Genomic DNA, 12,668 nt, shown 5'->3' on the forward strand with positions numbered 1-12,668 from the left:
AAAAAAAAAAAAAAAAAAAAGAATGTAGCTACAGAAATTCTAGGAATTATTGTGATTATAATTACTCAACCAGAGTCCCAGTTGCCTGGGACAAGCCTGGGGCAGAAAAGTAGGTTTCTCCTAACATATCATTTTGCTGGTGTGTAGGATTCAAAAGATCCTACATAACATTTTTAACCGCCAGTTGGCCTCATACCTGGAATACAGTCATGATGGCTGCAGGGAAGGTGTCAAAGTTTGCCGAAGGAGTCCCATCATTAAAGTTAAACCTGAAAAGGAAGTTCAGAGAGAAGAATAAAATGAAAATCCCACATACCAAGTTTTCCCTTCCTTCTTCATCACTTCTTTTACCCTTTCTGCATATCCTCCTCTTCCCTAATTTCTCCTCATTCCATGTACCTTATAAAGATCATATTATTAGTGACTACTACTGATGGACTGTGCACTTTGAAGGGTATGGATAATGAGATGGGGTTTGGGCTGATCTTGAGTTATAAGGCCCCATGGTGTACATTTTGGGGACAGCTTCAAGGAGAGGTCTCCAGACCCAGAACCCTGTACAGTGTGAAAAGATTAAAAGCAGAGACATAAGTTTTACACACACACACACAGTGGTTGATGTGGGCCAAAGCAAACAGGATGATAGCACAGTGACCAAATTAGAAACCCTGGCGCTCACAGGCTAAAGACTGGGTTTTGAGGCTCTTTGGATGGAAAGTTCATTGGTGCTTACCTGCCTCCAAACAGCTGCATTCCTAGGAGAGCAAAGACAACGATGAAGAGGAAGAGGAGGAAGAGTAAACTGATGATAGACTTCATAGAACTCATCAAGGAGACCACCAAATTTCGCAGAGATGCCCAATACCTACAAAACCCAAACATTACAGCAGTGAACACTGAATGTAAAATTATCCCCAAATCTAGCTGGGCATCTGCCTGGTAGTCTATGAAATAGGCTGTATTTGTGTACTTGTGTGAAGGAGAGATGTGAGCCACAATGAGGCTCCCCTGGGGAATGTGGCATGGGATCTGGCATCATAGGTATTTTTCTGGTTTGATTTTTGGAGGAGGAGCTGAAGAATGGAGTAGGGGACGTGGTAGGGAAAGGGGACTGTGGCAAAGGAGCACAGGGGATGGAAGGAAATATATTAAGGCAGAGAGAAGCTTCCACTCTCACAGGTGGTTGGGAAGAGTCCAGACTCTGATCACTTACTTGGTTATTTTAAATATTCTTAGAAGCCGGAGAGCTCGCAAGACACTGATTCCAAAAGATGTACCAGGTCTGAAGATTGCCCAGACCACTTCAAAGATACTGCCCACTGTGACCTAAAGAGCCAAACCCAGCCACAGTGAGGAGGAGGAGGAGAAGAGAGGAGCCTTCTGGCATTCAGCAGTCAACACCTGTCACTGGGCTATGGTGAAATTAAAACTCTCCCCTCCCCACCCAGTGCAGCTCCAACAAGACTACCTATTTGTGAAGGCTGTCAAGGGAAAATGAGACTCTACTGCCTCCCTCCCCACTGCTCTCCACTCCCCTTCCTGACGTCACTCCTTCATGCTGGAGACTGGTTCACTGCTGCTCTGTCCTTGGTGGAAACTACAAGAGCCAGTCACTGCTTCTGCACAAATCTGAGAGCCACAGCTGTTCTTACATAATAACACCTTGAACAAACACACGGAAGAGCGGTACTCAAAGCAAGGAAACAAATTTAATTTAATACAGGTTGCATTCCAATGTAAAAACCTCAGAGGAGGTCCACATTCTCTCACTGTCCTAGAATTTAGTGCTACCAAGAATGGTTCAGTCACCCGTATGTGAAATATCTTTCAGTCACTCAGGTCCCACACACCCCAGTGGGACAGTACTACTTGGTGGCATATAGATATTGATTGCTGTAGGAAGTAGCAATGTCAAATTAACAATTTGGTTTTTGTTTTAATTACATGTTCACTGAATGTCTACTATGTTCTACACAACACACTAGGAGGAGTGACAAAAATTAATCCTCGCTGCAGCGCTGAAAAGTACGTATATAGGGAACGGTCTTTCACTAGCTGTTGTGCCTGAAAATTGCCCATATACCCAGAAGCATATGGTCCAAGTGAAAACGCAGATTGGCAAGTGCTCAAAATCCTTAGTACCTAACTGAAGATTTGGCAGGAACAGAATGGGTTTGGCAGAAAGAGAAGTGGTTCAGGAACCCAAAGTTTTGCAACCTTGTTCTGTTGCTAATTGGCGATGTGAACTTGCACACGATGTTCTCTGTTTACTCATCTGCAAATGGGAAAGGTAACTCCTGATATGTAATAGAGTGGCTAGGAGTCCTGAAAGCAGTGGAGGGCAAAAATGTATGTCAGAGCACCTTGAAGACTGTTAGATATGCACACATTTACATATCAACACAATTTAGGAAGTGAACATTGGATGAAATAGACTATGTGGGAACTTGCTAAGACTGGATGTGTGTGTGTGCGTGCGCACGTGTGCATCTTTGCATGAGGGTATATCTAGATAATTTTCCCAATTTTAAACTGAACTAAAAAAAAAAACACAAGTATATAAGCTTCTCATTTTTACTGAGTCACCTTCTGGAATCAGTTCCTTTGTTCTCTCTCAGGCTTCCCCCTAAGATAGTAAGTGGTTAAAACTTGCTATGGGCAGCTCCGTCAAATTCATTCTGCTACACACTTAAGTGTACACAACGGTATGCATGTTATACTTCAATAAAAACATTAAAAAATAAAAGAACTTTAAACAAGCAAACAAACAAATCCTGGTATGGGAAGGATTTCCTCATTCCTGACCTCCCTTTAGCTCACTTACTTAGTCCCCTTTTATAAATTCTGATTTCAGTGCTTCATGCTGAGCAGTGGAGCGAGCTGCTTATCTCAAACTGAGGCATATCAACATGAAGCAGGAGGACAGGCGGGCTCCAGAGCACTTACCCCAAAATCAAAACAGTTGAATGAAGAGTGAAAATAAAGTCGAGGCCCCATGCCATACATCTTCAGGGACATCTCCAAGAGGAACAGTCCCAGAAACAAAAATTCTGCATAGTCTGAAAGCATCAAGAGCAGAAGTGTTTATTCCATAGATGCCATGGGCTCCCACACCCCCCAGCCCAACCCCCTCACCTTACGGAGGAGCCCTCAACACCAGCAGGACCCCCAAGGCAAAGACATTTAGTGACCACGTCAGGTCAATGGCAGGCAAAACCTAATGATATCTGAATACACTCTGACCTGGGGGGCCCAGGCACACTCCACATGTCTGCTTTGCTCTCTTTCAATGGATGGGTTTGTCACTGGCCTTTAAATGGTATATGGCTCTCAGGAGAGAAAGAAAGGGCTTTATCATGGTGCTGATGAAAGAGCCAGATTCGCCTTACACACACCCAGCTGTGTGACAGCATCCTGGATCCCCATTTACCCCCAATGGAGGCCCTACCCAGAGCTGACCTATAAGTTCCTGTCTTGGTCTATTGGAAGTAACCACTGCCCTTAGAACTTTCTCCCCAGGACTGAGGTGACCAAAACTCTCTACACCATTGAGTCTCCTTAGATACTAAGTGAAGGCCTTAAAGTACCCAAGGCTAACACCATTTTGTTGTCTTATCAGCAAAGATTCATCTGATTCAATAATGAATGACAAGGGGACCTGTGGTGTGCTATCCCAACCCCCAGAGGCCAACTCTGGCCTCCCCCTCAGAGCATTGCCAGGCCCAGAGGACGCCCGTCCTCTTATGTTCACACCCGAATCTAGCCGCACTGTGCCGGCCGGCAGTCACTGGCCACTTACAGAGGAGATGGGTGAGCCACTGGGGCTGGTTGTGATGGACGATGGCCACGCAGGCAGTGTTGAGAGCCACAAGGCTCAACACAATCCAGTAAAACACCTGGGATTTAACCATGTGGCGGATAGAGATGCGCAGAAGCCTTTCTTTGTGCCGGAAATAGGAGGCCCCATTGACCTTTGCACTTTTGATGCTGGCTCTGGCAAGAGGTGTGCCTAAGTAAGGGGAGAGAAGTAAGGAGGAAGAATGAGGCTGCATGACAAATCACCCTCCATGGCAAGGGGGGCAGTCAAAGGGGGAGGTGGACAGCTTCAGTCCTGGGGGGTTAGGTGACCCCCACGTTGCAGGCCCAGGGAAATCCCCATGGTATGAATGAAGTAGTTTCCATAGCAGAGATCCCTGCTTTTCCTCTCTGGACACTCTCAGTTCTAGGAAACTGAAAGATTCCCTGGGCACGACACCAGACATATACCCAGTGTCCTGAATCCTAATGGGATGGCATTTATGTTTTTAACAGACTGGGCTTCTCTCTGGCCTTTCAAGTATGTTTCAGGCACTGGAATCGTTTTGCTACATTTGTGATGATTTCTACCATGGGCAGCCTAGAGCAGCACTGAGTTCTGTATACCTCTTCTGCTTTTCAGGATGAAGTGAGGGAAGAGGTAAAAATCTGCCATCCCTTTTTCTGGGGAGGTTAAATCTGCCATCAGCCAGCATATCTAAGAGAACCTGGGACTGAAGAGCAATCATTTAAGAGTTGTCAGTAGGAATTTGTTGAAATATCACATGGAAGTAGGTGGGTGTCACTAAGGTTAAGCAAATGATTGCAGGTCCTCAAATGGGGGTCACTAGAAGCAACAGGTCCTCGGGATCCTCGGAACAATATCTCAAAGTGGGTTCTCAATATCACCTCCAGGACAGATAGCATTTATATGCAAATGGAATACATCTGTCACACTTAAAGAATCTGGGTGGGATTCTTAGCCCTACACCCCATGGTCCATTTTTCTCTAGATTAGATTTCCAAGTCCTTCCCTAATTACATCCCTAAATCCTGGATTCTCTTGGTTCTATTTCTCTTCGTGGTGCTTCTCAAAAGACAGGATCTTTTTTCTTACAGGAGCCCAGACAATTCAAAGATCTAACTGGTTCCACTCACCCACAGAGGAGATGTCAACACAGTGCTCATCACTGGAGTCTCGAGTCATGGCCTCCGTCCGGCTCCGTTTGATGGTTGCCCTTCGAAGCACTACACCAGGGAAGGGGGGAGGCCGGTGAAAGAACACAAGAACAACCAGATTGTTCTGATCAAAGCTCAGGACTGTGTGCCAGAAGCCTCTGTGACACAGGCAGCCGCCTTGAAGCACCTGAGCCATGGTTCTAGAAGTCGCCAGTGTCTACAGAAACAGGACTCCCGTGCTCGGCAGCACCTCGAAACACACGGGCTCCAGAATCCTTGCTAGACCTTATCGACATGCAGTAGGTAAACAGGCGCTCCCTATCTGTTTGTTCTCTTATTAAACAACGCCACCTCCTGCTAATGAAATGGTCCCAAGATGATCCCCACAAATTTTCACCGAAGATCCCTTTAACGTGCCGCTGGTTGTGTGATGGTTTTTTCATTGTACGGTTATCAATCATACACCCTAGAACAAAGCAGCTCTTGGATTTCATTTCCATCACTTTAAAAAGCACTTAAGTCCATGAGTCAATTCCCTTCATTTTAAAGCATGAGAAATTTTATGACAGAGAGACTTTCATTTCAAATCCCAGGGCACTCCTCTTGTTTTTTTTTTTTTTTTCCTCTTTTGATCAAGAGATGGCCACAGCCTAAGAGGGCGCAAAAGCAGGCAAGTGCGGGAGCACGTCCTTACCTTCTAAGGCTGACGTCCCGGCATTTTTATTTTCTTCAGCGAGCATGACTTCCTCTATATGGAAACAAATGGTTGAGTAAATTATCTGTAAATGTCAAATTATTTTGCAAAATGAAAAATCCCCCAGGGACTGCTGTGGCTCCAGGGCAACAGAGAAAGAGAGAGAGAGAGAGAGAGGGCAAAGAGGTCACAGCTCCACGCAGGCACCAGCATCAGAAAGACAGCAAGGGCCACAGAGGGAGCTCCTGAGTGCAAATCAGAACAGAAAGGAAGTTCTGTACCGAGGGGCTGCGTGGAGGTTGATGGGTAAAATTCAGCTCTGCGTCTGATAACACTTGCTGCGAGCAAGACCTGATCTTTTTTAACTGAAATCTCCTAAATTGGTAGGAGTGAAAAATTTCCATTTCTGTTTTTTTATTTTACCCAGGGTCTGTAAACTTTTCCTAGCAATAGGAGCTTCCTTGGTGTTCCTCGTCTGCTGCACATACCAGGCATACCAGGGCACAACATCTACCGCCTCGTTCAGGAGGTAAGACCATGTTTCCAGCTCCAGCCTGTCTGCTTCTTGGAGGAGGAGCAGAAGAAGATGCTAATGGCCCGGAGGAGCAGGACTTGTGGGCTGGCTTCCTCTTACCCCCATACCACAGTCTGCTTTGCTTGAGGGAAAGAGGCTTAGGCCCATCATGAATTTGTCCCTCTGATAGAACAAGCAAATATTTGTTTTTTGTCCACCTTCCTGGCACAGAGTTCCCAAACCCTTGGAATTTACTGTCTTCTGTATGCTAACAAGATAACTCATTGTGGGGGAGGCCTACACTACCTGAGGATCTGGACGGGTCACCAGAAAAACCAACCACATATTTGGCTATAACTTTTAGCCCCGTTCCCCCCTCCTAACTCCTGGAATGGGTGAGGGGCTTGAGAATGTTTAATCACCAATGGCCAATGATTTACTCAAGCAGGTCTATGTAATGGGACCTTCAAAAAAAAAAAAAAAACCCTACATAATGGGGCTCAGGAAGCTTCAGAGTTAGTGAACACATTAAGATGCTGGGAGGGTGATATGCCTGAAGGGGGCATGGAGGCTCTTTGCCCCCCTTTCACCCCCACGTATCTCTTCCATTTGGTTGTTCCTGAGTTGAATCCTTTGTAATAAACTGGTGGTGGTAAGAATAATTTTCCTGAGTTCTGGAAGTCGTTTGAGGCATTATCAAACCCGGAGCCCTCTAAATTTGCAGTCCAGAAGGCAAAAATGCAGGTCACCTGGGGACTCCACTTGGGGCTGTTGTGTGAAGTGAGGGCAGGCTTGTGGGATTGAGTCCCTAACCTATGAGATCTGCACTAATTTCTGGTGGTGTTTAGTGTCAGAACTGAATTGAATCGTTGGACACCCAGTTGGAGAACTGAAGGACTGGCCAGTGTTGGAATGATGTGTCTGGTTGTTGGTATTTGGAAAAGAACCAATAGTCCCTTGGATTTTCCTCATGACCTCCCCAGGAACAGTCCTGCATTCCAGGAATTCTAGTAAGACTTGTTTAAAATAAACGTCACTAGCATCCCTCCAAACTTACAAACTAGCCCTTCTGTCCCATGTCTGGCAGGATTCTGAGTCCCCTTCGGGAGTGATGTGGATGAGTTTTGATCCCCGCCCCACCTCAGCCACAGGCGAGGATGTCAGAGGGCTTGAGCAATCATTCCTTAAGATCCCAGCTGCTGGGGAAAAGCTTGCAGCAGGCCCTATTAAACAATGGTTTAAATTTAAGCAATTTTAACAAGTAAAAGGACAAGCAGAAGAGGGCAAAGTCATCACCATAATTCCACCTGCATAATAAAACAGAGAGTATGTAATGTATTTCCCAGGGAGGGGAACACTTTGAGGCTGGAGGGGACCACATAGGATGGCCATTATACCAAGTCATAAATGTTTAGCTTTCTTTTTTAAGTACAGCCTCTGGCAAAACTCTAAGTTAACAGGTTAAGTGTTACTGGTGGGATGCTCCTTTATGCAGACATAGAGGGTTTTAAAGTCATTTACAGCCCACTGTTTTTCAGAGGGCATCATTTAAAAATTAGGTACTCATTAAAATACCCCCCATGGCAACGTGAATGACGTCAGCCTGGGAGTCACATCTGCTGTGTACAGTGCCTGGGTGCTGGGGTGGGCAGATCAGAGGACCCGCAAGGCAGATGGAGGGTGTGTGGTGCTGCTGAACAGCTCTGAGAAGTGCTCTGAGGGCTCTGGATGTGCTGAAGCTGCCCCCCCTCCCCCACTGCCTTTTGCCAAGTTCTCTTTCAAACTTGAAAGTGTCTTTCCAGGGAAATGTAACCCATATGTCTCTGATTCACTCACACCCCATTTGCAAAGGGAAGGGCCAGGAAGCACAATTTGACGTCGCAGTACGTCTTTTTTCTTAGAAGGAGAGAGCTGGCTTTGCCAACTGGAAGAAAGTGGAGCCTTGGAATTCTGCGTGTATCGGAAGGGCAGAGCCACAAAGAACAGCACCCCATGCTGCCTGACCACAAGTGGGGTCACGGACGGGGAGGGGAAGGTTCTCTTCCAGTTCTGCTGCCAGCCTGTTCACAGGGGCGGTCTGTCAGATGGCTCCTCCACCCAGGAAGCCAAGGACAGTGGGGAACTTCAAGCTGCCTGCCAGACCTGGCGGCAAATCTGCTCGGTAAGGCTGAGTTACCATTCTGGAAAGAAGGCGAAGAGGTTCACATTCACCCCCACACGAGAGCCTCAGAGAAGAAAGGGCAACTTGGGAAGCGCCATCAGTGGGCACGGCGCAGGCCTCCAGACCAGCAAAGAGATGCTGGGAGTCCTAAATGGGAGGTGGTTTTTAATCTATTGGGCACTGAAATGGCACTTTTCATTGCACACACACTCTCACACCTGACAGGTGATCAAAGGTTGACTCCAGAGTGGAGAGTGAGCTTTTGTGTGCTGGTGGTTAGAACAGGAGGGCCATGGTGTCATTCCAAAGCTGCTGTAGAAGAATAAGGCTCAGGCAGCTAAACATCAAATCATATTCCAAATTTTTCCTGTGAGACCTCACATTTGAGCTATGCTTTCTACCAGGAATAGAGAAAAAAAATGCTGTCGTGTATTTTTTTATTAAAATAAATTACTCTTTGCTCAGGATGAAAATAAAGATATGTAAGAGCAATGCAATGCAATCTTTAAAATAATAAGGAAAGCAAATGCGTCCATCTTACTGACAGATATGGGGTGATCGATACCCCTCATAAGCAGCTGAGCCACAGTCAAACTTGAATCTGGTGGCTCTGTGGGTTAATAAAACCGTGATAGGTTTGGACCTATTCTCAAGACTGGGTAAGAATTGTTCCTGATGCTGAGTCTTGTAGTGAGGAACTGGGCACAGCTCAGGGAATAGCAACAAGCAGTTCTCACCATCAGCTATTACCCACTTACTGCAGTGGCCTCACGGTCAACCTCCCTACTTCTGACCTTGCCCTCCTTCTAATGCAGCAACCAAGTGCTCCCTTCAAATCTTCAAACAGACCATCTCCCACCTCTGACCCAAACAGTCCAGTGGTTCCTGCCTCACTTACAGGAAAGCCCCAAACCCTTACAATGGCCCATAAAGTCTGCCCTTCCTCCCATTACAGCCCCCCACCCTGTCTTCCTGCTCCCCTCCCCTTACTCATTCTTCCTCCTGCTCTTGGAATATTCCTGGCCCACTTCTACACTAGAGCCTTGGCACTGAGATACCCCCCTTAGACATTCCCATGACTTATGCCTCAGCTCCTTCAAGTCTTTCTCCAAAATGGGTCTCCCTGACCTCCCTATTTAAAATCACAACCTAGGGGCACCTAGACGTTAAGCGTCTGCCTTCGGCTCAGGTCATGGTCTCAGGGTCCTGGGATCGAGCCCCGCATCGGGCTCCCTGCTCCGCGGGAAACCTGCTTCTCCCTCTCCCACTCCCCCTGCTTGTGTTCCCTCTCTCGCTGTGTCTCTCTCTGTCAAGTAAATAAATAAATCTTTAAAAATTTAAATAAAATCACAACCTACCCTACACCCCATAACCCTACCTTGATTTGTTTTCTAGTGTACTTATCACCTTCTTACAAGTTACTTACTCATCATTTTATCTCTGCCTTCCCCAGCTAGAGGGGACTGAGCTCTGCAAGAAAGGCTCCCTGCTGTGTCTCAGGTTCCTAGAACAGGTGTTGGCACAAAGTAAACACTCAACATTTGTGGAATGAATGGATTGTTGTTGCTGCTGCTGTTGTTGTTACTATTATTATTATTATTATTAGCAGTAGTGTAAAATGTCACCCACCCAACCTCTGTTCCTGGACTGGGCTCTGTTACCTTTCACTCACTTCACCTTCCAGGCCTCACAAAGGTGTTTGGTAGAACAGGGACAGTTAGACCCCAGAGGAAGGAAGAGGGACCAGCAGGGAACGCACAAAGCTGGTGAGACATCCAGAGCTTCTCTGTGCTCTGGCCAGGGCTGCCCCTGTGAATGGAAGCGGACGGGGTGGGGCAAGGGGCTGTTTGCAGGGACATCTGTGCAGCCCGCCATGCCTCACCTGCTTTGTCTATCCAGGCGCGGTACCCATTCAGCTCGCGCTCAATCTGCTGCTGCCTCCGCAGTTTCATGAATGCTCTCCGGTTCTCCACTCTCTCTCTCTCTTTGGCAAATTCCCTGTGGATGAGAAGGTTGAGATGCAGGAGTATGTAATGTATGGGGAGCACCAGGACGAAAAGGAAGGGTGAAGCCTGTAGAAGCGAGGGAGTGTTGGAGCAGGTGCTTCTCTACCCATCGCGTCCCCTCTCCTTCCAGACGGCAACTGCGATCTTAAAATGCCTCACAGAAACCTACCTCCTTCAGCCTCGTGCAGGAAGCTTTTCCAGATCGGTTTCGTCCCAGTCAGCCCTAACACCCTCTGCGTGCTCTATCTGGAAAGTGCGACAAACTAGGGTTCAAAATGCTATGTTCTGTTTCCCCAGCTATAACACCAGCCCTGGGGGGCACACCTTCCCTTTGCGCTTTTAGTAACAACCGTGATTAATGTATATTGACCAATTATGTGCCCGCCCTGTGTGAGGTGCTTCAGACCCATGGACTCATTTAATCCCTTACAGTCACCCTATGAAGGAATAAGCACTATTAAAATTCCTATTTAACAGATGGGGAAACACCAAGGATCAGAGAAGGGAAATAACTTGCTGGGATCTGAAGTCAAACCACAGTGCTATGCTTCCTCTGGCGTCCCACATCCCGCGGCACTCAGTAAGACCAAGAGCACCAAGGCCTCGAAGGGCCGATTCTGTGTGAAGATGGCTGGTGGAGGTTAAATAGGGAAGGGAAGGCCATGGAAAGGGCCCCTGGCTCCAACAGAAAGACAGTGGGAAGGTGGGAGGGGTAGGAAGGGAGATAATGGGACAGAGGGCAAGCCAAGATCAAAGATCAGGGAGAAGACACAGTCCACTGACAGGGGCAGGGGAGTCTGTGGCACAAGACAGCCAAAAGCCTAAAGCCCCATGGGAAGAAAGAAGGGAGAAGAGACCCGAGGGCTCCCTGGCAGAGAGGAAGACAAACCAATTCAAAGGTTGAGCACACAGGGATAAAGAAATGCACATTTGCTGAGAGGCCTCTCCGGCAACCACCTCTACCAACGCCTTCTCATCACCAGACACCCATCCAGGCTACCATGCCGCTCAGCAGTGTCATGCTCGCCAGGGCTCAGGCATGCTCCTCCTGCCCCAGGAGCACTGCACGTATTCAAGGGGGTCCCCGTGACTAAAGAGGCGCAGCCTGAAGATGAGGGAGCCCAGCAACCCACTGTGGGTCCTCTCAGCTACTCCCTTGTTGTGTATTTGTTTGACAGGACTTCAAACCCACTTGCTTATGACTTAGGTGAAGCTGTTTTAATCCACTTGTATATGACAAAGAGAAAAAAAAGATGTAGACTTTTTTTTTTTTAAAGATTTTATTTATTCGAGAGAGAAAGAGTGAGTGAAATAGAGCACAAGTGGTGGGGGCAGAGGGAGACGGAAAAGCTGACTCCCCGCTGAGCAGGGAGCCCGATGCGGGGCTCGATCCCAGGACCCTGAGATCATGACCTGAGCCGAAGGCAGATGCTCAACTGACTGAGCCACCCAGGCGCCCCAGAAGTAAAGTTTTGATAGAAGAATGAAGTAAGTTGTGTCAGGATGGCACCATCTCATATGTTCTTGCCCATCAGAACTCAGTTGCTCAGCTGCTGAGGGGCTCCACTGGGGGCTGAACATGAAAGCGTATGAAGAAACAACTATAGCAAGGGAACATTAAACTGTGAACACAGAGTCTGTGAGGACCATCTAAGAGCATCTGGTCTAAGCAAGGCTACACTCTGCTGATCAAAGATAGCTCCCTGAAGACCTTGGGGCAATCAGCTCCCGCCTTCGCAAAGCAGACGTTTTTGTTTTTTGTTTTTTGCAGTTTATTTTTTTAATTCCAGTTAGTTAACACACAATGTTATATTTAGTTTTAGGTGTACAATATAGTGATTCAACAATTCCATACCTTACTCATTGCTCATCAAGATAAGTGTGCGCTTAATACCCTTCACCTATTTCACCCATCCCCCATCCCCTCCCCTCTGATAACCATCTGTTCTCTAGAGTTAAGAGTCTATTTTGTAGTTTTTTTGGTCTCTTTTTTCTTTTTTCATTTGTTTTATTTCTTAAATTCCCATATGAGTATTTGTCTTTGTGTATTTCATTTAGCATTATACTCTCTAGATCCATTCACGTTGTTGCAAATGGCAAGATTTCATTCTTTTTATGACTGAATAATATTCCATTGTGTATATTATTCCACATCTTCCTTATCTACTCATTTATAAATGGACATTTGTACTGCTTCCATAATTTGACTATTGCAAATAATGCTGCAATAAACATAGAGGTGAATATATCTTTTCGAATTAGTGTTTTTGTATTCTTTGGGTAAATACCCAGTAGTGGAATTACTGGTTGTTCTATTTT

The 12,668-nt window shown here is 46.6% G+C and overlaps 1 protein-coding gene across 1 annotated transcript in view; it reads right to left on the reverse strand.

The window, feature by feature from the left end:
* The window catches only part of CACNA1E (calcium voltage-gated channel subunit alpha1 E), a 290,904-nt gene that overhangs the window by 75,817 nt on the left and 202,419 nt on the right, over positions 1 to 12,668 (reverse strand). Inside the window, exons 8-15 of the mRNA XM_081823197.1 lie at positions 10,226 to 10,341; positions 5,669 to 5,722; positions 4,954 to 5,043; positions 3,800 to 4,009; positions 2,947 to 3,059; positions 1,214 to 1,326; positions 734 to 865; positions 197 to 269 (exon numbers count right to left, since the gene is read on the reverse strand). Coding sequence (XP_081679323.1) covers positions 197 to 269; positions 734 to 865; positions 1,214 to 1,326; positions 2,947 to 3,059; positions 3,800 to 4,009; positions 4,954 to 5,043; positions 5,669 to 5,722; positions 10,226 to 10,341 — 901 coding nt within the window. The remainder of the gene's footprint in view (positions 1 to 196; positions 270 to 733; positions 866 to 1,213; positions 1,327 to 2,946; positions 3,060 to 3,799; positions 4,010 to 4,953; positions 5,044 to 5,668; positions 5,723 to 10,225; positions 10,342 to 12,668) is intronic.

This window comes from Leptonychotes weddellii, chromosome 6 (genome assembly GCF_054177405.1).
Source record: "Leptonychotes weddellii isolate Sample4059 chromosome 6, ASM5417740v2, whole genome shotgun sequence".
Classification (NCBI taxonomy): domain Eukaryota; kingdom Metazoa; phylum Chordata; class Mammalia; order Carnivora; family Phocidae; genus Leptonychotes; species Leptonychotes weddellii.